We start from the raw sequence: 26,766 nt of genomic DNA, 5'->3' as shown, positions 1-26,766 counted from the left end.
CTGGAGAGCCTGTACCCGGGCATAAAAACGGGCTGTAAACTGCACGGCGAGGTTTCCCCTTTAGCCTTGTAGTCGGTGAGGAGATTCAGGTAACCCCGAGGTCTCCTCTGCCTGCTCTAAGGTATCCATGGCTGATAGGAAGGTGATTGTCGTCTGAGGTGTCGGAACTGCTGCCGGTTCTAGTATCCGAGACATGAGCCATTCAAGTCCACGGAACGGGTGTGTGACGCGATTATATAGCCTCTCCACACCAAGTGGCAACCCTCTGCCTCCACGTGGCACCGCTGTTGAGGGAGGATTGTGGTGACTATGTTGGGACTGCTCACCCCAACCTCTGGTCATAGCACCTCTCTACTAAAGAGGGCGCTGCCGGGTCAAACTCTGCCGCATTGTATGTATGAGACCGGAAATGGTGAAAGGGCTGAATCTGCGGGCAGCAGCAGATGCGATAGAAACCTTTCCGGGATAACAAATGTATGCTATTAAAACTTCCAAATATTATATTTTTTATCTACCAAAAATAACACTTTTTTTAAAGCAAAATTCTGAGCTTTCTTATAATGTAAAAAAACCACATTCTATTGTATCATGAATCTCTGATGTTTTTATTGGTGCCATTCCATGTAGGACAATTACAATGAGTGAACTTTCATAAAAAAAAAAGTCATAACATTAATGATGTGTATCTCTGAAATGTTTATAGGTTGATACAACTATTGTAGTGTGTTTAAATAGAGAAAAGAAGAATCGTCCTGTCACACTTGAGTCATTTACAGATAAATTACAGAGCCACTAAAAAAATACATGTGATCAGTTGAAACAATGCACCTAAAATTGAGTCTTTCTAATTATTATGTATCAATCCCACAACATGTTGAAGTTAACATGAATTTTTTGACGTGTATAAAGTATGGGGTGTGCGAAGCTTCAAAAAGTCAAAGTCGAATCAAAGATTAAAATTCTTAGTCTTTGAGAAAATTAAAAAACTTAGATTCTGAAGATTTTTTTCTTAGAGCAGAATGCGTTGAAAGTAGAGCTGGGCCGATGCCGATCCCCGATCGTAATAATCGGCCGATTTTGTTAATTTTGCCGATCATAATGATTGGCAAAACGTAGCCGATTATTTGAGCCGATCATTGGTCTCCTACTGCAAACTTATAACATTGAATAATTACCTATACCTAACAACTTTCCATGTTTGTTTACAGTACTTATCGGGAAGAAAATTTGATTACTCATCGAAAAATAATAGGATTTAATAATTTAAAACTAACCACACACGAAAAAAAATATACCAATAAAGTAAACAAATACCGTAAGTTTTATAAACATTGAACAGTTACATACCTAAGTATCAATTTCCACGTATATTTACGGTACTTTCGGTAAAATAATTTTCCATTATACTATTTGTAAAGTTATTTATCATTTACGAACCGAAAACTATGTATTTGTTTACCATTTACGGTTAATATTACCGGAATGGCGAGTGGCGACTGTTGTTTAGGTTGGTTATATGACGCCAGAGATTAGAGTGACGCACGTCGCGCGACGGAATTCGTAGGATTAATGGCGCTAGTAGTCTCGTGGTTAGTAAACAACTACTCTTCGGGAATTCATCTATTTAGTTTTTTCTCGCTAAATATGGCCTATTGAAAGTTTTGTTTAGCGAAATTAATATTCTTATACTGTTTAGCGGAAAATAGAGCTTAACTTTTTTTTTGTATAAAAAACCTGGTTGATGAAGAGTTTTGTTTCCCACAGTAGAACCTCGTTAATCTGTGACGCGCTAATACGGGAATCGGATAATCCGGGACGATTTAAAAGTGCAGAAAAAAAAAAGAAGCTAAAATTGTCAGCGCTTAAAATTAACGTCACGCTGGCCGGCGGCCGGCAAACACTGCAAGCCATCGCGTGGGCCGCCAAACTCTGCAACGCTGTCTGTACTGACCCTTTGTGTCGCCGTCGCCCCCCCCCCCCCCCCTCCTTTTCAGCTGTCACATTTGTCACTCTTTAAACTTGAGGGGGATGTTCTGACTTCTGCTTCCCGTCTCCCGTTTGTTTGAATGTTGTTTGACGTGCTGCCGAGTTACTTTCCGCCTGCCAACGCACGGCAGGCGCCTGGCGAGTGACGTGTCTGGCTGGCATTCGGCTGGTCGAAGGGGAGGAGGGGGGTGGGGAGCTACCCAAAATTTATGTGTACAAGGTCAGCACGATCTTATCTTTCTCTCTTCGGCTGTTGTAAATGACCGTGAACTAATGGCTAGGCAGTGCCGTATTTTTTTAAGCCGAGACAACAATTCGAAAGCGGCCCTTACCGTTAACCGATTATCCGGGTTTATTTATTTATTTATTTTTACAGAATTTCAATTATCCGGGCATCGGCGGGTCCCAATGAACACGAATAATGGGGAGTTTACTATTTTTACCCATCTGCTGCCAAGGCGCAGTAAGCCTCGGGAGATGTTACGTCACATGACCTTGGCCTTAACCCAGCTGCACGCTGGTGTCTGAGTAGCTTGACAAGACCTTCCGGGCTTACCTGTATAATCGCTAGTCCATGAAATTTATTATGTCGTGATTTTTAAGTAATCATGTCAATGAAAAGTAGTTTTGTCTGGGAATATTTCACCGTTTATAGTAATCCGTCAAAAGCAACGTGTAATCAGAGGTACTTGAAAGGCTCTAATCGGCTCAGAAGATCGGCAAGATCGGCAGCAGATGATCGGCATCGGCATGATCGGCAAAATAGGTGATCGGCCCAGCTCTAGTTGAAAGGTAAATTCAACACCAGTGTTTGGGGCATAAGTAACATCTGTAATGTCATAACCGCAATATTTACCTGAAGAACCACTCAAGAGCCATTAAAAATGGATTACAACTGTCAGCATTTTGTTTCAGGTAGATAATACAAAGTGCCAGCAGTGACGACCACTGGATGCTCACCTGCCCCCACCCTCCTTGCCAAGCGACTGTTGCAGCGATGTTTATCTTTTAATAGCTCAGGCAATTATTTCTTCCACCTACCTAACAAAAAAGGGTTGACTCAGAAAGTAAAATAAAAAAAAAATTGTTGACTCCTTTCACACAAGTATGCAAGCATTATGGGGAAAAAAACCATCTACTTACATACACGGTGTTCAAGATGAGGTGAGACATTTTTGGCAGGGTTCAGTAATGTTTAGAATTTGGAAGGTAGAGTTTCTTATAAAATTAACAAACTTAATATTTATACACAATTGTACATTTGATGACAAATAACAAATTTTAAGACATTTATGTTTACTGGGTGTTGATTAATTATAACTTTATCAGAAAAAACAAGATTATTGACGTAGTATTTCAGAATTTGCTCATCAGCCTGTTTTCAAGATATTTAAAAAGATGCTTAGCTATATGGAATAATTGTAGTATGTTGACATTTAAAATGTATTTCAACAGTTAATCTTGCTTTTTATATACGTTTTTTTTTACAAGCAGTGCCAGTTTGATAGCTTGCTAAATGTTTCCTACACATTGTGTGTTATATGCACCAACTCAAGCATTCAAAATCGTATCTATGGATTATCTTAAAGTAGCAAAATATTTAAGCGATATTCGACTTAGACTACGCCGTTGATTTAGACTTAGATCTTAGTCTTTGATTCTAATTTAAAAAAAAAAAGGTCTTCGCACACCCCTTGTATAGAGTGCAAACTCCAGTTAATAAAAAATAATATAATGGCTTTATTTCTGTTTACACTATTATTTAAAATTTTTATAGTTTGATTTTAGTGCGAACTACAAAGATTCTTTTCATATTATTAATGACAATGTTAACGTGAAAAATAACATCTTAAACATAGACAATGGAATTTCATGTTACTGGATAGTTTTCTTATAAATGAAATGTAACTATAGAAATATTGTACAAAAGTAACAAAACATTTTAGAAAACCAAACTTTTTAGTTACTTTAAAAGATTCATCATAAGTTTAAAAAAAATATTTTGTACTATCATATAAATAAAATAAAAACCAACAATAAACTGGAATTTATCATCTTGGCTAGAGATTAAAACTGAGTGTATTATTATTCTAGACTGCAGTATGTTAGAGAACTAATACAAATACAGTGAAACCTCATTAATACGAATCCGCTTAGTACGAAATTCCCGTTTATGCGAAGTACTTTCACAGACCCGGAAAATAAAGTATGATTTCCTATGTTATTCAGTACTTTTAATACGAAATACGGTTAATATGAATTACGAAGTTGTTTTGATCCCTCAAGTAGCTGTTAACGTGTATAAGTAAACGGTTAATACGAATTTCACCGCCGAAGTCTAAAGTAAATCGTCTTCATAACCATCATGTAAACAAACATTTCTCCAAAGACACACGTATGTATCCAACAGCGCAAAATGGTCGAAAAACAAGATGAAAAGTTCAACTCTTAGTGGCGATGTTAGTAACTAAACTAGAAAAGATGCCATGTTGTAAACGGAAAACAAAAAGAAAAGAACTCTATACCTTATTAATATTAGTCGTCGGAAGTGTACATACGTAGAAGTTTAAACATTCTATGGAAAAAAGTTCTGATATTTTCCATTGTTCACGCACGTGTATCTTAACCTCAATTTTGAGGGTTAGTTGTTTTGTAATATGACTGCGAAACGTAAACGCAACGAACTTACATTGCAAGTTAAAGTTAAAATTATTGAAGAAGTAGACAATGGAGAGAGAACGAAAACTGAAATTGCGAGAGAATTTAACATCCCGCAATTGTCGTTGTCGACAATACTAAAAAATTGTGAAAAGATTGAATAGGCTTTTGCGAGTTCGTGCAGATTATCAACAAGAAAAAGAATGAGAGGCCCAAAACATCAAGAAATGGAAGCTACCTTGTTGCAGTGGTTTTAAGAAATGCGTGCAGCAAACTTGCCAATTTCAGAAGAAGGCAGACTAACTAGCATTGAGGTTAGGAATTTCAGACTTCAAGTTCAGCAATGGTTGGCTACAACGGTTTAAAGATCGCAACAATCTTGTTGGCAAAACTATGTGTAGGAAGTCGGCAGCAGTAGATACGACAAAAGTTAAATGTGGTAAACAATGCATATAAGAAAAAGATAGTGCAAACCAGAATTGATGCTTTTTTTAAACCAAATGTTTGAATAGAAAATGTGTCATGAATGCAAGTTTATTGAAGTTTGTATTATGATCTATTCTGTAAGTGTTGCATTGTGTTTGTTTTCTTCAGTGTTTACATATTGTCATGCATGTAGTGAAGCAAGCTTATACTACCAACAGTGTGTATTATTTTCTTTATAATTGTAAATATAGGCATTTAAAGTTCAATCAATTTTTTTTGTCATGATATCCCAATAGTTTTGTTAATACAAACCCTAGTTATTACAAAGTGCTAAAATTATGGTCCCTTCAGGTTTGTAATAATGAAGTTTAACTGTATATGCATTTGGAACTATATTTTTGATCATGGTGCTGCACTGAACCACAATAAAAAAAAGGCACTACATTAAAAATTTACAACAAATAATACATTTGTAACGGTTTGACTTGAACTTGACTTGTGAAGCAAAATATGCAATGTTGCTTAAACCATAACAAATGGAAATGGTCAGGAGTGAAGCAAATCTAATTAAAAAAAAAAAAAAAAAAAAAAAAAGAGACTAGGAAAGAAAACCACAAAAAAGAATCTTGTTTCACAACTGGTTTCAATCTATTGGCTGACAATGGTCATGCAAAGTTTTGCACTTTTGTACACTATACTATCACATTCTACTTTACATTTCATAAGAAAAACAATTGACACTGCAGTACATGGACTGCTTTTCTGGTGTTCAAGGGGGGAATAAATCAGTGAAGTAGAGAATGTTATAAAAAAATCTCTACAGTATTATTAGCTGTGCTGAAGTATATAAAAATGTTTTGTGAATACTAACAATACCTAAAGTTTGCGAATTTCAACTTAGTTTGTAATACAAAATTTGTATGAAAATTAATTTAAGAAACACAAAGTAATAAATACTGGCATACTAAGCAATAAACAAAATTAATTTGTGAAAATGCTAACAAGCTTTGACTGAAACAACATAACACAAAAACTATTCAGGGTTGTTGAAATTGTACAATCCAGTTTTTTTTTTTATTAAAAAGTCACGACTATTTGACATGTTAAAATAGAAAACAAGAATAAAACACCTTCAGCCATCTTATAGCTGTAGAGCCTTTTTGTTATGAAGACTCCAGCATTTTGCAAATGTTTTAGTAAAATTGTGCATCACTTTAGCTATTACTGTGTGACAACAGTGCATAAATTTGTTTATAACAAAGATTATAATATTCCCCCCCCCCCCCCCCCCCCCCCCCCCCGAGTATAACCCCTTTTACTAATTATTTGATAGAACAAGATATCCTGTTTTACAACTTTCTACCAATCAATTGAGAAAAAAAAATGGCCACTAATATTCGTTGTTTCTTTGACTATAAAAAAAATAATAAAACAAAGCAAAAAATAGAATACATGAAAATGAATACCAAATAATTTTAATTACTATCAATATGTAGTTGATGAATCACATTCCAAAACAAAATTAATAGCAAAATAAATAAAAACAAATATAAAAACAGTCATACCATCTTAAACAAACATTATTTGGACACCATTGCATGTACTGAACATATTTATTATCATGTGATAAACAATCAAAGTACACATCATATTAAAAAAAACTCAACATTCTTATGGAAAATTTGTTTAGGCATTCTAATGTTTATTTAAAACCCTCTTATAAATTATAAAGCATAAGACATAAGTGTGACCAGTTTGAACATTTAAGACAGTGTTTAATAGATCTCTAAATTAACTGTGTTTATGAAAACATAGGGTACCAAACATCTGGCACAATCCCAACATCTTAATATATACTACTCAACATTATTGACAACTTTATTATAAACACTGGTCACCACAGTAACAAAACATTGTATGTGTAGGTATTTAAGAGACCATGCAAATACTTATTCTTTATTCTCACCACACTATATATATATACACATACTTAAAATTCAACTAAAATAAATTTCATGCTGCTTTCTATCATGTGAAGAAATAAGATAACTAAAACAATTACTTCACAATTTCAATTTGATAAAATAAATAAACAGTGAATACAAAAATGGCACAGCTGCCTGATTATACGAACAACCATTCAAATTCACATAACTCTCCAGTAATTTTAGTTGCACTGGAATTTTTCTATTTCAAAATCTGAAATGGAATAAATTTTTTTCCTGCACAAGTGACTTTATGGGTAAACATCGCTATATTATCAATAATATTATAAATAACACAGAAAGAAAAAGCAGCTACACTTAAAGTTTAAGTCTGTATCTCGATACACATACGGGTACTTAAAAATTTTAAATGGTGAACATGAATCATAAACAGTTGATTACACAGTTTTAATCACCTAGCCTTAATAATACACACAGTCCAAGCAGGTCGAACATCCTCATGTCTATTTCTTACAATAATATTTACATACGTTCTATGAATCCACAGCAATCTAACGTAACTTTTTTCATATTTAAAATATAAACTGTTAACATCTAACAAACAATGAAATGAATTATCTGTCAGTGAACAAGATAATTTTGTCCTTTATAAGCCTGTTATAGTTGGTGAAAAACAGTGAGCATGCAAAAATAATGTGATTCACTTTCTTGTACAAGCAGTATGATATGAATCAAGTACCTGAGTGTTTATCAAGAAGACAGACTTAATCTGTTACTAACAGGTAAGATACATCAAAAAAATCTTAAAACACAAGTAATATCTTTTACATTGATAATTATAAGATATTAAATTTGAACCAATTTTATTTACACCTAATGAAAACAGAGTAAATAAGCACCTTCAGTGGAAATATAAAGTCAGTCATTTGAACATGATTAAAACAGTAACCAATAAAGTTAAACATTAGACATATTTGCTTTTGGCTCTGAACATAATGAAGTACAATATGGTCATTCCATGTCAAATTTCCATATATCACACTCAAAACATATCGGAACAAAGCACTTTTATATATAATTACTTTTTCACAAAACTAATTTTATATTTTAGGATTTTGCATGTGAATAAAACTGAAAATGCCACTGAAATAAAAATTTTCTGAGATAAGATAAAGCATATGCAAAATGCTGACAAACATAAATATCTTAAATAAAATTCTGTAAGTTGTTACAAAATGAATAATACATATATTTTGAACTATACGAATACACTTTTTTTCCAGCCTGAAAAACTTATTTTTATCCAAATGGATAAGTTATCCAAATTATAAAACATAAGACTTTTTAGTTTATTAAAATTATTTTATACAAACACATAATATACTTAAACATATACAATGTAAATTACTGAATATTTTCCAACATGTATTTGCAGGTAAGTAATTTTGCCATTTTATTAAGGCTAGCACACACTTCATTATAGGTTGGTGTTTTTTTTTATCAAACAATTATGCTGACAATTAATTATGATGCATTAAAATAAATGATAACCACTAATTCCCAACAAAAATAATCTTATCCCCAGTTTGTCTCATTTAATTACATTAAGATATGTAATGTTGGTGGAATTTGCAGCTGGAAAAAAGTCGAAAAAGCTTTAACTCAAAGCTGTGTTAAGAAAAGCAATTTGAGTGGTTTGTATAATAAGTTTGCAATGATGCGCTGTCCACAAGTGTAATCCTTCAATTACATCAAGTTGATAGCTTCATAGAGCAAGCATACATAAAAAAGGCACCAATACAAAAGAATAGTAGATAAAATATGACGATGGCACTGAAAAATAAAAATATTTAAAAACTTTAAATAATAACCTGAGCAGGCTTGAACAATCCCTTGTTTCATCACATGAGCAGGATTGTCTTTGAAATGTTAACATTTTTAATGACCAGATCAATCTGTTTTCAAAGTTGGCCTCCATAAATCTGACAGGGAACGAGACACTTTGATCACAACTTACATCAAAATAAATTTTTTAATTATATACAACAACCTTACAATCATTCACAGCAATAAAAAAAGGTTTATTAATTTTTATAATTCTGTACAGTAAACACTATGCATTCATGTCAGAGGAAGAGGCACATATAACAAGTGGGCAACTACAACTGCATCATGAAATTAAAATTGTTAGAAGCCGCATAAACACTAAATTACACACTTAACTAACTGTATGATTCAGAGGCATTTTTAATCAAATGTTGTGAAAAAATGGTATTCAATGGTGGTGAAGATGATATTGGCAGTAAACTTTTACATGAGTATTTAATTAATTACTTATAGATATAACCAGAATCAAACTGACTGAATGGCAATGTGTTCTTTTAAAGTTTGTTGCAATGAAATTATGGATGTACGCTAAACAATACTTTTAATCATTAAACTGAAAATCAGCATTTTTATACCATACACCTTCCCAAAGAGTGTTGAATACACTTTTCCAGCATTTCTGTAAACTTGTTTAATTTATCGAGAAAAAAAAATTTCTCAACATACTATTCATGAAAAATATATAAAAACTGAAATTAAATGCCAAATGATACATTTAATCCATATGGGTTTGCCTCCAAACTAGTTTCTGGTGAAAATTTCTACATACATTAAACTTTCTACTGACAATGAAATATTTCACAATCATTCCAATTCAAAATATAATCTATTTGATGATTGAAATGATTATTAAAAAAACTGAAACATGCTTTAAGCTGTGGCACAAGTTATTTAGACAACATTTTAATGTCTGTAGACCTCCAGTTAAAAAAATTGCAAGGAACCACCTTTATATAGTACATGCAACAGTACTAAATTTTTTAATTCACAATTACAACACATGATTTTCATGGTATATAGGATGCATTGAGTACTATATTTTAAGCATAATTATTTTCCTAAATGTTTCCAATGTTTTCATTTCACCATCTGGTTCTATTTAAAAGCTAACCTACAATATTATGGTTCATTTTATAATCACAAATTTTTACTAGCCTTAGGTGGCTTAGAGTTCCCAACAAAACCTTGTCAATGCTGCATGCATATGGATTTCATTATGTCTAATTAAGTACTTTTACTGTAAAGATACCATGTATTTTATTAATGAAAGTCTATTTACAAATTATTCATGTGTAATAACACATACTGATGACCCAACAAAACATTAAAATGAATATAGAACCTTATGAATCAAACATTGGTGATAAAATTTTTTGTTGTATTTTGTATTCAAGCTTCAACCTTTCATCATTACTTCTCTCTGACCACATAATGGAGATTAACTTTCAATAATATTTCAAAACACAGATTCAGAGTGCTTTTCACTTGACCTGGAAATCATGTTAAAGATCTGATGAAAAATATGATAGTGAACAATGCAAACTTGTCTAGATGCTTATACCCCCATTAAAGGAAAAATCAAGAGTTTACAAGACTTCATAGAAATTCGCAATGACGTGATAATAATTCAGGACTTAACTACATGTCAGCAACTTATCTATAGAAAAAAAACAGATCTTGCTTGTTTTGAGTTTGTGGTTGCTTGGCCAGTGTACAAATATTGGTGAGATTCTAACGTTAGTTAACTTACCAAAAGTAAAACATGAAAGCATAAGACAAACAATGCCAATAATTTCTCAGTATGCATGCACGTAGTATGATAAAGCTGCAATCCAGCACGATGAAACACGAGGCAGTATGGCAAATGCAGAGACCATGCATGCAAAATGCTTATACAGGACAGGGCAAAAGACAGTGAACTAAGACACTGAGACGGCACGAGGCGAGCACCCCAGAAAAAGGCAAACAACAGTGGCAACAGAGGATTTTCATGACAAACAGAATTTGTAGATACCATAACTAAAGGGCTAAAAACTGAAAATAATAATCTGAGTTAACTACAAGTTGTGTGTACATACAATGATATGTCATTACCATTGTGACTACATGGAGAGTTGCCTTTGTATGTGAGATAACTCTCAATTAAGGATTACTTCGAAGTAATGTGTTAAATTTTGTAAAAATGTTTATTCAAAGAGACCACTTGCACACAAATATTTAACTGAATGAGGCTGAGATGTGAACAATAGTGTCAATCTGACATGAAATGATTTAACCAATACATAGATGGAATGTTTATAATAATACCAACACCAAATAAGTCATTGTAGTGATTAGCACAGAAGTTAAGAGTTTGGAGAACTTAATCGTCTTTGGATGGCACAATCACAGTGTTTGCTGTGGGTAATTTCACCCAACGCAGCACATAACACTAAATACACAGTGTAATATCCACGATACACACATGGTTCATTGTAAAACACTCACTTCACACACTCCTTGTTTGTACAGTTCTTCAGAATCATCAGTCTTAGTTTTTTACTCTACCGAACATAGAAAAAAAAGTAAAGTTTGTTCAAATTAATGAGCATCCATTTACTAAGAATGATTTCACACCCAAGAATCACCCCCCTGTGGTGCTGTTCCAAGACCATCAACCACACCTTTGCTAGGCTCTTCATAGCCCCAGATGTCTCCAGGACCAGGTAGGATATGTTCGTCATATTGACCCCCTGCTTCATACTGTCGGTTCTTTTTCTTTTCACGGTTCACTTGTGCATATAGCGGTTCTCCTGGTTTGGCTAGCTGAAACAAACACAAAGTATAGTTTGAGAATGCTAACAGTCAAGCACGTGTCATCCAAATTTCAATGACATATGTTAAATAGAAACAATTTCATGAAAGTTTTCTAATTTCCTTACTAATAGTTCTAAAATAGTTTAGTTTGTTGCATCCGTTACACAGTTTTTTTGTAAGTACAAGTGTGCACAAAGGTTTTGGTCTCATCATGTTATAAAAAATGGTAATAAATTAAATAAACAAATACACATTACTATTATTTCAAGGAACTGCCATTGCTCTGCAGTGTTTACATTACTGGATAGAAACAGTGAAACACCTTGAAGTTGTCTTTAAAAATTATTGAATAAATTACTAAAGAACAAATACACTGCAAATAAGTGTAATTCAGTAATAGATGCATTCAGTGGCCACAGTGCTACGATAAATAATATTACATATGGAATGTACATCCTCTGGAGACCAACAAGGTATGAGGTCATACTGTGTGAATGCTTGATTGGAGATAGGACCAGTGACCTAACAGACCAGAATATGAGCTGAAAACTGCATATAGTATCATTTTTTTAACTTTAGGTATGCAACAAAAAAAGCTGGAAAAAATCTCAAACTGACATAAATTAACTGGTTTCAAATGAAGTAAGCTTAGGCATCTAAATTATAACATACACTATAACATAAATCATCTCACAATTTAAAAATATAATATTTTTAACTTCATTAGTTATTAAATATGAATATTTGTTAAAGTTTTATGATGCTTTCAAAATTACTTCTCAGCCATTACAACTTAAGGTGGTATTGGTATAAATAATAAAATCACAAGTAATACATGAAATATAAATGTTGGAGGAAACACTGGTTTAGAGCTTTTTCACCATGACAGTATTGTAGACATGCACAGCAGTAGAGTTCCGATAATCCGGCAAGTTTTGGACTTTGCAGGTGCCAAATTACTGAAAATGCTGGATTATTGGGTGGTATCTTGTGCAATCGCTAAATGCTAAATTGTAGAGCAAATATATCTTAAGATTGTGTTTGGCAGCAAATACTATTTATCAAGATAAAAAAACAAGCCACTTATATAAATTTTTATTCTAAAATTTAAAGGCTTGTATGTACTCTTTTGAGCACTCATGAACCACGTTAAGTGTTTTCGACCTTAGCTAAAAATTATAGGTTTGTTTAAGTTTGCTTAGTTGGCTGAAGTTGCTGGTGCTGGACCATGGGACATTCCAAACAGGTGAATAACGGTACCGCTATTTGGAATATGCTGTAAAAATTGTGTGAGGTATGAATTGTTTGCCATTGAGCCCTGCACAAACACATGACATAGTCAAAACCAATGGTGGCATAACACATTACTATGATTGTGAACATGAAAATGTCTGATACTTACAGTCAATCAGACATAAATGCAAAGAGACAGTGCTCAAAATTACAGTAACTGTCAAATATCAGTGGGAAAATTTTCCACTTTGAGGTTTATCTATGGCACGTGTAGAACTGTAAAATAAGATAGTTTTCAAGAAATTCCGGCACAAATGAAAGACATATAAATGAAAAATGATAAATTTATTTTCTAGCTCACAGTGACCAAGTAACGGTATTGTATTGTTAACTACCTGTAATTGATACACCATGATACATGAAACAAAACAAAATTAAAATAAAAAAGATAAAACTACACAAGAGGTGGTTTAGAAAGACTTGTAAAACTACTACTGCCTATTCTTGCTTAGTAAGCAGATCTACATGTAACTTCTCAGCTCAATGCACTTCTTTGTTCAACATGTTCCCCTTTCTTCCCCATGACAGTAGTGATGATCTAGCTGTCAGCAGTCTGTACTGGCTTATCTCACTTATCTCCCCATTATCTAACTGCAGTCACCATTCATCACTAATTATATTTACACATCAGGTTGCACATAGCTATGTATTTATGGTTTTGTTTTAAACCTGGGGTGATCTTATTTATTTACTCTTGTGTGACATGATTTTAGTGTCAAGATTTATATCTACTAACATGTATATATATATATATATAATATTTAAAATAAAACTTTCTCCATAAAAAGTCACTAAAAACTGACTTTGCATACAACTTTCCACTTATGTCACTCAGATCGTATTTTTTTCACAGTGACAAAACAAGGTTGGATATGCCCCAGATATATATATACATACATACACACACACACACACACACACACACACACACACACACACAACATATATATATTTTCCAGAAAAATAACAGTGTTAATCAAAACAGGACTAATTAAATCATTTTTTCCATAATGAAAATAAATAATCCTCAACCACTCGACAGACACATTAAAATACATTAATAGTATTAATGATATATAAAAATAAATTCATATAAACATTTGTGTCAAATTTACATAAAAACATTCTAAAATAAATATACAGCTAAAAAAAATTCACAGGCCACATTGTTGACATAGTGTAAAGTTTTTTTCCTTTTAAAAGTTATTGTAAATGTAATTCTCCAGGTTTATTGTTTATATTTTTAAAATTCATAAGTTTATTTTATCTAGTATTTTTTTTGCTGGCTTCTTTGTGTGGGAAGGCGTGCTGACGTGATTTTCTTTCGTTATTTCCACGACCGAGGCTTTGTTTCACACGCTAGGCGTGTGAGTCACGGTCACAGGAGTGCGAGAAGGATACAAAATCGCTGCATCGTGGGAACAGAAGTAAGCATTTCGTTGAGCCTCTGTTGCCATGCTCCGTGATTGGCTGAAAATGACGCCAGCGAGCCCAGAACACTGCCCGCACAAAGGGAAGGAAGGCTGTAAAATTCAGTCATTGTTCGAGCACCGGGCTGAGCGGTTGTTGTTCGGGCGGCGGGCTGAGCAGGCCATAACCGGGCAATGGCTCAGTGTTTTATATATTTTTTTTTTAGGTATATTTAATTTTTATTTATTCTGTTCGGAATATAGTGTCATTTTCACATGAATAAAAAAAAACAGGTAATCCATCGAACATTGAGTAATAATTTCTTCGTGACCTGCTACATAACTTGTATCTTCCACTCATCGCCTAATTTTGAGTTAGCTGGAGGTGGTGAGTGGTAACAACAGCATTGAAATTAAAGCTGGATAGTTTAGGTTTGAATGGCAGTACATGAACAATTTGACTGTATGAAAAATCTTTTTACTTTAAGCTTTTATCACAAAGCACAAGGTTCACCCATATAACCCCCAGACTAACATTGCAGGATCATCCACAATCAACAAGTAGATCACAATGATTACCTTGTTCTCATTTCAGAAGGCAGCATTGCCACAATATGTGTTAGTGATATTGATTTTACTGTTGAGAAGAAAAGATCATAGCAACTTTTGTATGTTGCAGAAACGTAGTGAAGGAATTAATGGAAGAATAAAGTGATGTAGTGTTTTCCTTAGCTAACTGCAGTCAAAAACTTAATTCCTCTTTGAGGATACCAACCCCCTAAAAAGGCATGGTTTCAGTGGAAGGCCAAAGGATGACAACAGAGCTATGGTGAAAAGCTGGGCTTATATATGACTGTCAAATCATGATAACTAATTACATACTTGTGCACCAGATCAATTAAATTGCTAAGGGTTAAGATGAAACAACAAGTTGTTATTATTTCAATATAATGAAAAGTTTCTGTACCTAGGAGAAAGCTGCACTTACAGAGGTAGGAGGGTAGTTGCGCACACATCCTGATGCAGGACCATGCGTGCTTCCATCAGTGTACGACATATCTGCCATTGGAATCTCATCTCCCTAAAAACCACAAGATACAAACAATCTATTACCTCTAAACACAGCGCATGAACATCATACATCATAAAATAAGTAATTGGCCTGATTCGTGACACATGATTACGACAATATTTTACTAACAGTTGTAATAACACCAAAATAATACTGAAATGTGTGTCAATACACTATATAACATTGAAATTCTAGTGAAACCTTCAAATAAAGTAGAATTCAAACACATTTATCATATTCATGAGAGTTTATTCGGTTAGTATCCATGTAGTTTGTGACAAAATGTTCCAAACCAAGTGGATGTACAAATAATCATTTTTCCCAATTGAAAGTGCAACTCATTTATACATTAATGATTCTGTCATGGACTCGAAATCTGAATGATACACTAATAGTTGAAATTATTTTATTTTATAAACACAGTTTGTATTAAAATAAAAAATACAATTTTGGTGAAAATAGTATTGAAACACAGTATAAAGTCTTATTTATTAAATATTTCACCATATTGGCAAATAAACCACATTAATAAAAATAGAATCAATAACACAGAAATCTATTAAAAAAAACTGAACTTTAAATATAAATGTAAATTCTGGTATCAATTTCTAAATAATCAAAGCGTGATATCACACAGTTATTTCAATTATATATTTATTGAAAGATTCAAAATAAAAAAATCACGAAACTTACTAAATAAGTAAAAATTACTTAACAGTTAAAAAAAATTACAGTTGTACTAATATTAAGAAAACCCTCATACAACAAAAACCCTTATTTTGCAATTGGTCAGGTCAAACCTGTATACAACAAAATTTCACCTCACTTAAATCACTTCAACAATCTAATATTTCACTTTCCATAACTATTAATTTGTAAAAAAAACACCAAAATGCATCTCACTATTCAATAATCCTCTAAATTTTGCCCTTTGGAAAAAAAAACACAAATATATTGATATTTCCAGCAGTATATCCCTTTAAAAATAAAAAGATTGTTTATTTATAAGGTTCAGGATGAGATCACTTTAATTTAAATGTGAATAAAACTCAAAAATAATTCCTTTGAAGATAATATAATTTTGCTAGAAAAATTACACACTGGCATTCATTTATGCTGGTGATCTGAATGAACACACAAAATTATGTATGTTATTTGGGTTTCACATCTCGTTTACACATAAGTGATTTAAAATGGATAAATACAATGAAAACAATGACAGAAACTCAGGAATGGAATCAACCATGGCATTTTCCTGGAAATTAAAAACCAAAGCATTAATATACATCGTAAGATAGTAAAATATCTGTATAACACAACTGAAAAGGACTGAAATTTGTTTATTCGCTAAAGAACAGTTCTTTATAAAGATGTGGAATAAAACAAGGCTAGTAAGTCTATGATAGAGTCGCTTCATCCATTATTCTGTTCCATTCATATAAGAGATGTACCAAATTACCCCAATTTTATGAGATAGTGGTAATCAGCATCAGGCACATACGAGGTGTGGCAATCAAATAAACGGACTAGTGCTGCAACCAGCAAACAGCGAGCGCACAGCGGCGGCAGTTTTGAACATGTCTTTGCCTGTTGATGCTCCCCAGAGTGCAGTTCCCTTCCCCCTCTTTCCCAAGTAGTGATGTACTGAGTCTATGAGAAGAGGAGAAACATGACATGTCTGGGAACACTCCAGTCACTGCCAACATGAAACTGTACAGGTTTGCTCCTGATTATTTTCAGATGCTGTGATATATGTCTAATATAAAAATTGTGCAAATTTCACATGCAGCATTTTCCCAGGAAAGAAGTAAAATTCCAGACAGTTTCCCTATTTTCCTAGGTCCTTTGAAATTCCTGACTTTTCCCCCCACCCTTTTTTTTTTTGCAGTTTTCTCCATTTGGTGGCCACACTACAACAGTCCAAAAATATTTTCCTGTCCGAAATACCAGATATGATGATTTGACGATGCTGAAAAACCGAAACAATTCATTAAACCAATAATAAAAAAAAATAACTCGCTGATAAATCCAGTGACAATGAAAAAACAATGTCTTTGGTAGGACAGAAAAGTTCATGATTGCCCTGTCACAGGCTGATGCCAACAATTTAAGTCAAAAAATGCTGCATAACGACCCAAACACAAGGTTAACATAACTGGCACGGCCTGGATCGTATATGTTAAATTTGTTCAGAAACTACATTCCTTGATTATTTATTGAGCCACCGATCAGTGCAACTTATCTTTTAAACATCCAAGCAGAAACTGTTCAGATGATACCACTATGTATGTACATCCTTGCCGCGAGTATTCAGTCACGTGGTCTCACTGACCAATCAAGACACAGCTTTAACTAAACAGCCAATCACAAACACTTCTTACAATACATTTCTGTACTAAAAGAATTACGTAACTGCATAGTTGCACCTGATTGGCTGGAAAAATAATCTCCAGAGAAATTTATACTACATAATATTTCATACTGCAACATTACACTTACACCTGCCATTTTCTCTCAACATAAAAATACATACAGAACAGGATAGAATATCTCTGTTATCTAAAAGTGTTTACAAGTTTAGCATCATGGTGTCATGCACCTGCCTTTAACTTTCTTTCTTTGTTTCTTTCTTTAACTGAAACAATACTCTAGTTTACAAGTGATTCCAAACATGAAATTTATTGAATAAACACAATATGTTAAAAAATAAAAACTGAAAACCACTTTTTTGCAAATTGTAAATTAGTCACTAGACTTAGAACATGTAAAAATAACCAAATGCTTTCTAGAAAATAAAATACCCAAGTATCCCTAAAAAGAATTCAAAACTTTCAAAAATGAAATATATATCCATCATACTAGGGCATCATGGTCTTGAACTTTTCTAATCAGCTGTTTCTACAGCTATTACAAAAATATAGTTAAACGTATGGTAAAATTGTATTTATTTAAGTTGGGAAGGTGGGATTCTGTACTGTTAAAAAACATAATTTTTCTTATAAAACAACATCTCTTTCTAAAAACAATGAAAACTAATTTCAAATCACAAGAAAGGCAGTAAACTCTGTTGTGACTTATAATTTATGGTTTTATTTTTAGCTCAACTTTGTTTTGAAAAACAGAGGATTTTGGTGAAACTGTTTTTAATTTAAAAAAAAATCAGTGTTTTTAATACTTATTCAACAAAATAGTGTATTCTTGACATTCTAAATTTATTACAGTAAAATAATTTATAACTTGTTTGTCTACAACAGATTATATTGTAACAAGAGCATTTGTAGTTAAAAAGTGATTGTATTAGAGATGCAGGATCAAAGTAAATTAATTTTTCTGATCTATATATTTTACTTTAAACTTCATGCCATTATAAATGGCATTCATTGAATTTAAAACATTAAAAGATAAATTTTTTTAAAATTTGAATTAAGTTTCAGTTAAATGCTGCTTAACATTCATGATTTTAGGTGCATTACAGTTTTATATGCAGGGTCGTTGTGACAAATTAAGTGCCCGGAGACAAATAATTTTGCCAGGCACCCTCCCTACTACTTAATACACAACTCATGAAACCCCTTTACTATTGAAAAAAAAATAAAAATACTGCAATTTTTTAAGAGTATTAATACTGTATAAATAGGACAACACTAAGTGATATTTAACAGCATTTTACAAAAAAATTTTATGTTTCGCTGAATAACAAATTTTCAAAAAATATTTATTTTTAAATCTTTACAATTTACATAATACTGAAAAACTTAAAATATAAAATACTTAATACCGAACCACTTAAAAAATCAATAATCTTTTAAAATTAATTTTTCATGCTTTCATATCAGTGAACGTTTCAATAATCAAATTAAAATTCAATGTGCGCGCAAGCCTTGATTCAACGCATAATGTTCCTAGATCAGTAAGTCTTTATTGAACCATTGTTGAACCTAGGCAATTCTTTATTCTGCTAAGCACACTGAAAGATCTTCCTGCTTGAAAACAGAAACAGGAAGTATGCAGAATATGTGCAATGCAACACACACATTCCAAAATAAATTAGCAATATTGAGTTTTGTTAATTTGTTGAGCAATGTTAGAGGCTGCAGCATAGAATTAGAAATTTTTCTTGTGAATCTTGAGAACAATGAGGAATTTCAAATAAATTATTTTCTTCCATACTTTGTTTATCATCTGCGATAGATGAAACAAACCCAATATTAAATAAATTTGTCTGACCTTTGTTAGCCTTTTCTTCTTTTTGATGTTTTCCTTTCTGCTTTTGAGCACCTCATTTATGTCTATATTCTATAATTTCCTGGAAAAATTTAGCACATTGCATTTTATGTGACTTGCATTTTTGAATAGATAGATAAAATAAAAAAGTGGCTTATATCAATGAACTTAACTAATCTGCTTTCATATTTCTAACTCTGAACAAAAATTTTACTTAATGTATATTTGATACGTCATGTAACAAATTTTTTTTTAAGCTACCCTATTTATCAGCTGCATGTTCAGCAATACACACCACTATTTCTTACGTGATATATAGAATATTTGGACTTGCGTGTCATTTAATTAATATTCCAAGCAAACTGGAGACAACTGGATAGAAAAAATAGTTATAACACAATTAGGCTTTGCCAACTGTATGTGTGTGTTGTGCCCACTATTACATGCTAAAACATGAACACGGTAAACAAATTAAGGGGTGTAAATAAATCTGAGTTACTGGCTGCAACAGAAGCTGTCTCGCTTGAAATAACATCTTCCTCTACAACATCCACCTGTCATAGTCAGTAGATTTTTCAGTGTTTTATCAGGTTTTTAACATTCCGTCGCTAAGCGATAACCAAGCCTCCACTCCATCTAAAATGAAACAAAATATCTTATTGGTGTATTTTTTTTTCTCTCTCCTTGCAGTCTGTTATAACTTTCTTCCATGCAGATTTGCTTCTACAAAGTTACCGTGACCATGAATATAAATGTGATATGAGCATATCACGTAACTTAATGTTTTCAGACATGTCATTTTTTCCCTGCTATCAGGGTAAATCCACACATTAGAAAGTCTTGAAATGTAACCGGGGATTTCCCCCCCCCCCCCCCCCCCCTCTTTCCTGAAGACCCAGTCTATTTGGTGTATTAACTAGCATTTCAGTGTTTAATGGTGTAACGGCATGCTTTTCGATGTTATTTCGGTGTTATCAGATTTCACTATATTATCTTCTCCGCACACTACTAATTAGCAATCAATAACCTTATTATGTGGTTTTTCTAAATTTTGAAGAGAGAGAATAATTCACAAACAACTTATTTTTCACTTTAACGCTTGAACAATCAACATAATTTCTTAAAAGAAAGCACAACAGTGACTAATTTTACTAATTTTTTAAACCTAATTTGTGGTGAGGTGGAATAGCCCTTCCCTGGAAATTTGAAAAATACATTTTTTTTTTCAAGTCTATTTGGAACTTAAATTTTGACGATGGTTAGTAAACAATGTTCTTCCCAAATAAAAAAAAAAAAAAGATGTTAAAAAATTCTCATGAAATCTTGTGATTATATGACACAGTAAAATCTTTAAAGATTTCAAATACAAAAATCATGAAAACACAGTTGAAATTAAAAGGTACTGAAAAGCACTCAAAATTACATGCTAGTAGTAACAACTTGATTCTTCCTTTTCCCATTAGCATCCATATTCTCGACATAAAAATGAACAAACAAGGAATAAAAAAATGGAAAGTTCTAGTGTGGAGCCCCAGATGATTGCCAGCCCTGGAGCCGCCTCTGGCGTTATCGAAAGGTCAAGTAGGCTCCTGCTATTCGAATCTTTCTAAAGCGTTTGATATAGTCAATTATCAACCATTGTTATTGAAACTATCTTGTACTCGGTTATCAACACACAAATGGTTCAAGAGTTATTTAACAAATAGAAATGTCAAAGTATTTATAATTGGAACTTTCACAAATGCCTTTAGTGCTTCATGACGTGTCCTACAAGGTGGTATACTATTACCTTTATTATTGGCTTTTTTTTAATAATAATGATATTAAGATTAGTAACACTGATATTTTTCTATTTACAGATTATCTTAAAATTACCATGGAGATGATGATAATAAAGACTGTAAACTCATGCAAAGTGATATAAACTAAACTTGATAGCAACTAATTAAAATAAAACTTTCTGCATTTTATTTACCTGGACAATTAAAAATAATGTTCATATTTACAAAATAAACATAAACATTATTAAAGCTAAATTGATTGCTTAAGTTTAATTGATAACTTCAATGTCATCAAATGCCAATGCCATATTTACCCTTTATTTCCCACTCTTTTGCTCAAGAGTGGGATACAGATCCGTTACATGGAATTCATTATCGATCACTGGCAATATAAATTAGAGAAGATACAATTAAATATCATTAAATTACATTATAAAAAATAAATTTGCTAACACATATAGTTAATTTACCTAGACTAGAACATAGAAGAGAAATATTAGATGCATTATTTATATATAAATGTTATGAAGCAAAATTAAACTCAACGTCAAATGGCATTAAAACCCCAAACTTGCTTTTTTAAGAAACAGTATGTACTTTCATCAAAAAGCTAAGTAAATGACATAGCATACAGAGAAACCAATCATTTCAATAAATAATTCACATATTTTAATTTTAATAAAAAAAATTTCCTTCCATTAAAGACATTAGTTAACTTAAAACTTGTATTATATGTTTTATCGATAATATCACTCATTAACTGATTTTAAGCTCTGCAAGTTCTCTTTTATGTTTATTTTATGTTACTTAATCTGTGTTAGGGGTAGAGTGTCCCTTGTTCCCCTATTGCTTTTATTGTTTCTGTTGTCAAATTATCATGTTTTATTTTGCTGTGTCCAGTATTGTCAAGTTTTTATGTAGAAGTTAATGTACAGTGCAAGCCACTCTAGGTCCCACAACAGTTTGGCTGGCACTGCAAAGTAATTAAATCAATGCTTATCCTGTAAAACATCTGTTTTTAAAGAAACAATGTTGTAAAATTTGTTATACATGTTAAAAATCACCAAATAACTAGGTAATTAGTTTGTTAATATTTGGCATAAATGGAGAATATTGATACCTGTGGAGTAAATAACACCTGACTTCAGATAGAGCGGTTGATTGTGATAGTTGGCAGAGAATCAATGCAGTTGTGAGGGATTAAATATTATCAAAAGTAACATTAAGTAATGGAGTCTGACATATCATGTTTGGTTTGTTCAAGTCGGTTTGAGCATAAACAATAACAAATATTGTATCAATTTAAAGCCTGCAACAGAAATTGCAATAGAAGTGACTGATTTTAAAATTATGAAAATTACATTTTCTTGAAAATTCTTTGGTGTTATGGCGAGATGTCGAAGGAAAGACGAGTGCTTTACATATAAACAACAGCCCTATCTAATAAAAAAATACACAGCTATCAAAAGATAGCCACATCAAAACTGGAATAGTTACTGACGATTTGAAAATGAATTGAAGTAATTATGTTCATAGGAACAATGAATATTTTTGTTGTTGTTTACTACACTTATTTTTTAACCTTTCTTCTGAAAAACTAGGTCATAAAAATAAATTTGAGTACAACAGTTTCTGCATAGAAAATTTTTTTAAATATTTTACTTCAATCTTCTTTGTGGATTGAGGTTGAAGCCTGCAACATATTATTGAAAATCTGTGCAAATAAGCATTTTAAAGTGCTCGCATAGAGATCACACCCATATTCAGTACCTGTTTACCATATCACAGTTATAGAAAATAAATTATTGTTTTATTTTAAAGTCAATTTCAATTTTAAAACAAATTTTTTGGCATTATTTTTTAAAAATTGTTTATTCATATAAGAGAGAACATTAAACATAACATTAAAATATTTCTTAGTAGCTATGTAATTATAATAGTATAATTTTAAATGATGTATATGAATTTTTATTAAGTATATGTAGGACCGAACTCTTCGCAACAATAAAACAAAAGTCTGCAGGAATTTGTGAATTTGAAAAAAAATTTAACCAATATTAATAATGTAAAAATGAATTAGAGATGCAAGACCAAACAAAGCAAAATTTTGGTACACATTTCATAGCTATGTGAAGTACTACCTTGCATTTCAATTTATATGGTGCACTGACATGTTTTTCAGTTTATTTTGGTTTTCTTGAAAGTCAACTAAAATCTCGTCCCTAATTAGAGCTAACCTTATCTAGGATAGACAAATAACAGTGATTTAATACTAAACTAACCAACCCAAAATGTACACAACGGGAGAGAAAACCAAGCCGGTATGACGACACAGTGTCTAGTCTCGCTCCATAAGCACCAGGAAGTAGTGTTGTGCAGATTTGTGACAACAAAATAAGTTACTCTATTTAAACCTATATAAAAAAGGAGAGAGGTAGTCAGTTTGTCTTTCACATAGCGCAAAGATGGAGAGGCCTAAAGCTGTGAAATTTGGTACACAGATTCTTTAGGAGGGCATCCGTTTGCAACTCAAAGTGATTTTTTAAAAAAGAATGTATTTTTTTAAATTCAATTATTGCCCCTCAATACTCAGTGCGAGTCTTCAAGTAGAGAAACAATTGTAAGATTCTTGGCTGTTGCATCGTTGCCATTTTTGTTTCGATTGTATAATTTAATATGCATAATTTTTAACAGTGTATTACTTTCTCTACAGCAGTCGTGTGGCTGTTAAAATTGCAGTTGTGATTTAGGTTGGGAATAAAACCATCTAAATTTGAATACTTTCTCTGTGGTTTTTGTTATATTGTCAATGTGTTCATTCTGCCTTTATAAAGACAAAAGTGTACTACAAATAGATAATGTTCTTAAAACCTTACAGTGTTAAAGTCCAGATAAAATATTTTGATTTATAATTATTCCCGTTTTTCTTAAAGTAAATATATGTTATGTTTCATAAGATGGTTATTAACACTTCAATACGGATGTTATTTATTCTGAGTGCAGAAGGGGCAGACCCATCAGGTGGGGCAGTGGCGTACCTACGAGGAGGAGTAAAGGTAGACCCTCAAGGACAGGCAGTGGCGGACCCACAAGGAGGTGTAGTGATGGACCTACGCGGACGTGCAGTGACGTACAAATGAGGATGGGCAGTGGCATACCAACGAGGATGGGCAGTGGCATACCAACAAAGATAGGCAGTGGCATACTAAGGACGGGCAATGGCGTACCAACAAGGACGGGTAGTGGCATACCAAAGAGGACAGGACAGTGGTGGACCTAAAAGGATGGGCAGTGGTGGACCTAAAAGGATGGGCAATGGTGGACCTACGAGGAGGGGCAGTGGCATACCCACAAGGAAGGGCAGTGGCATACCCACGAGGACAGGCAGTGGTATACACACGAGAAGGTGTAGTGGCAGACCCACAAGGAAGAGCAGTGGCATAGGCATGAAATGAGGCAGAGGTGGACATAAGAGGCATGGCAGTGAGTACCCACGAGGAAGAACAAAGGCTTACACATGAGGAGGGACAGTAGCAGACCCACAAGGACAAGTAGTGGCGTACCCATGGAAAAGGGCAGAGGCAAAATAATGTAGTGCGGCAGTGACAGACACACGATAACGGGCAGTGGTGTACCTACCAGGATGGGCAGTGGTATACAGAGGATGGGCAGTGGTGGACCGACAAGGACAGGCAGTGGGGGCTCACGAGAAGGTGAAGTGCATACCTATGAGAAGGGACAGAGGTGGACTTGAGTAGCGTGGTAGTCACTCACTGACTGATCACAAAGTCTAAATAAAAGGTTTTAATAAGATAACTATGTACATAATCACTGTAAAAGCACTATGGATATTTTGGCCCATTCATGCATAAAGAGCAGTGCGAGAGTGTTCTACCTGTAGCCTTCCGTTGCAACGCACAGGTACATGAGCTAGTTTTAAATAAAAATTATTTTTGATGATATGAAACATGACTAGTAAATTATGTGCAAGGTGATATTTTTCTAGTGAAAAAGTAGCAGTGTTGTTAATCAAATATAATATTTATTGGTAGAAGACTAGTTTGAAATGGAAACATGAATCAAGAAAACAACTAAATATCCTATAAAACACATCCCATTATAAACATTTTAATGCCTCAACCATTACTCTTACATTAATTTAGATGAGCAAGAAGATTAATCATGTAGCAAGTACACTTTCTATGTGGCCAGTGTTACAAAAAATATGCTATAGCAAATTTGACTTACATTAAATAAAAAAACATCATCTTAATTGCTAAAAAACAATTTAGTAAAATTTTCTGGACAAGGCATGCTAAATACGTAAATACAATGAAACAATGACAAATAATTAAATAAATAAATATTTCTTCAAATAAATAAAACAATTTTTTTCTTACCTTCTTTGAAAATGCTATGTTGAACCAGTTGAAATACTTTTTCAATGTATAGTTAAATAATTCAAAATTTAAACTAAATTAAGCAATAAAAAATTATTTATAGTAAAATACTCATAGGTGTGAAGGGTTTGAGTTCAACGGCCTCTATGTTCAGAAATTTGAGCCAACATTCAGATTTTCATAGGAAGAAAAATTACATTAAGCTCCATATTCCTTGCACCAAGACTTATGGCTGTGAGAGAGACTTGTGCTGGCGTTCAAATCACATTACCTCCTAAGCAAATGAGCGTGAAATCTTAATACAGTAGAACCCTGTTATAAGGTTTTTCAAGGGAGCACAAGAAAAAAACATTATAAGCAGGAAATCTCAATTTAGCACTTAACAATGTTAGAGCTTTGTACCAATGGACTCACCAAGCTATGTAAACAACTTTAATGTTAAAACCAAAGATAGTATACTTGATACATGAATTTTCTGAAACAAGCCAACAATTTTTCAACTTCGTCTTGTTCCCTGGTTAAATTTTGTTTGTCTTTAAAGATACACTGCCACATTTTTTGTAAAATTGTCTCACGATTCATGATGACAACATTAAGAGTGAGAACGTCTACTCCTTCGCCACCTGAAAATGTATAATTTTGGGATTCCTACGTATGAATGAAAAAAAAAATTATTTGTAAGCAATAGAAAACACTTTTAGTTATGCCCTTGCTAAATGGTTGGCAACTTAAATATCGTAGGACTATGTACGTGCATCTGAATATCCACTGGAATGGCAAGGAAGAGAAGAGTTGACTAAGGGTGCCAACTGACATGTAACTATGAACATTGTGTACCTTCTGTATATTGCATAAAATTGTATTTTAACAAACTTCATGTATTGTATG

General features: G+C 32.8%; 1 protein-coding gene across 8 annotated transcripts in view; it reads right to left on the bottom strand.

Moving 5' to 3' along the window:
- Positions 1-6,529: 6,529 nt before the first annotated feature.
- The window catches only part of LOC134529677 (catenin delta-2), a 124,460-nt gene continuing 104,223 nt past the window's right edge, over positions 6,530-26,766 (bottom strand). For 4 of the 8 annotated variants that reach the window (XM_063364019.1, XM_063364018.1, XM_063364021.1 and 1 more), the window contains 2 exons: positions 15,390-15,482; positions 6,530-11,708 (listed from right to left, as the gene is read on the bottom strand). In XM_063364019.1, coding sequence (XP_063220089.1) covers positions 11,514-11,708; positions 15,390-15,482 — 288 coding nt within the window. In that variant the 3' untranslated portion in view covers positions 6,530-11,513. Of the gene's footprint in view, positions 11,709-15,368; positions 15,483-18,083; positions 19,780-26,766 lie in introns of those variants that run through there. The other 4 variants (XM_063364022.1, XM_063364023.1, XM_063364025.1 and 1 more) reach the window with 4 other exon arrangements.

This window comes from Bacillus rossius, chromosome 2 (assembly GCF_032445375.1).
Source record: "Bacillus rossius redtenbacheri isolate Brsri chromosome 2, Brsri_v3, whole genome shotgun sequence".
NCBI classification, from domain to species: Eukaryota; Metazoa; Arthropoda; class Insecta; order Phasmatodea; family Bacillidae; genus Bacillus; species Bacillus rossius.
Note: the sequence above shows the minus strand (reverse complement) of the source record. Positions and strands in the feature narration are given on the sequence as shown.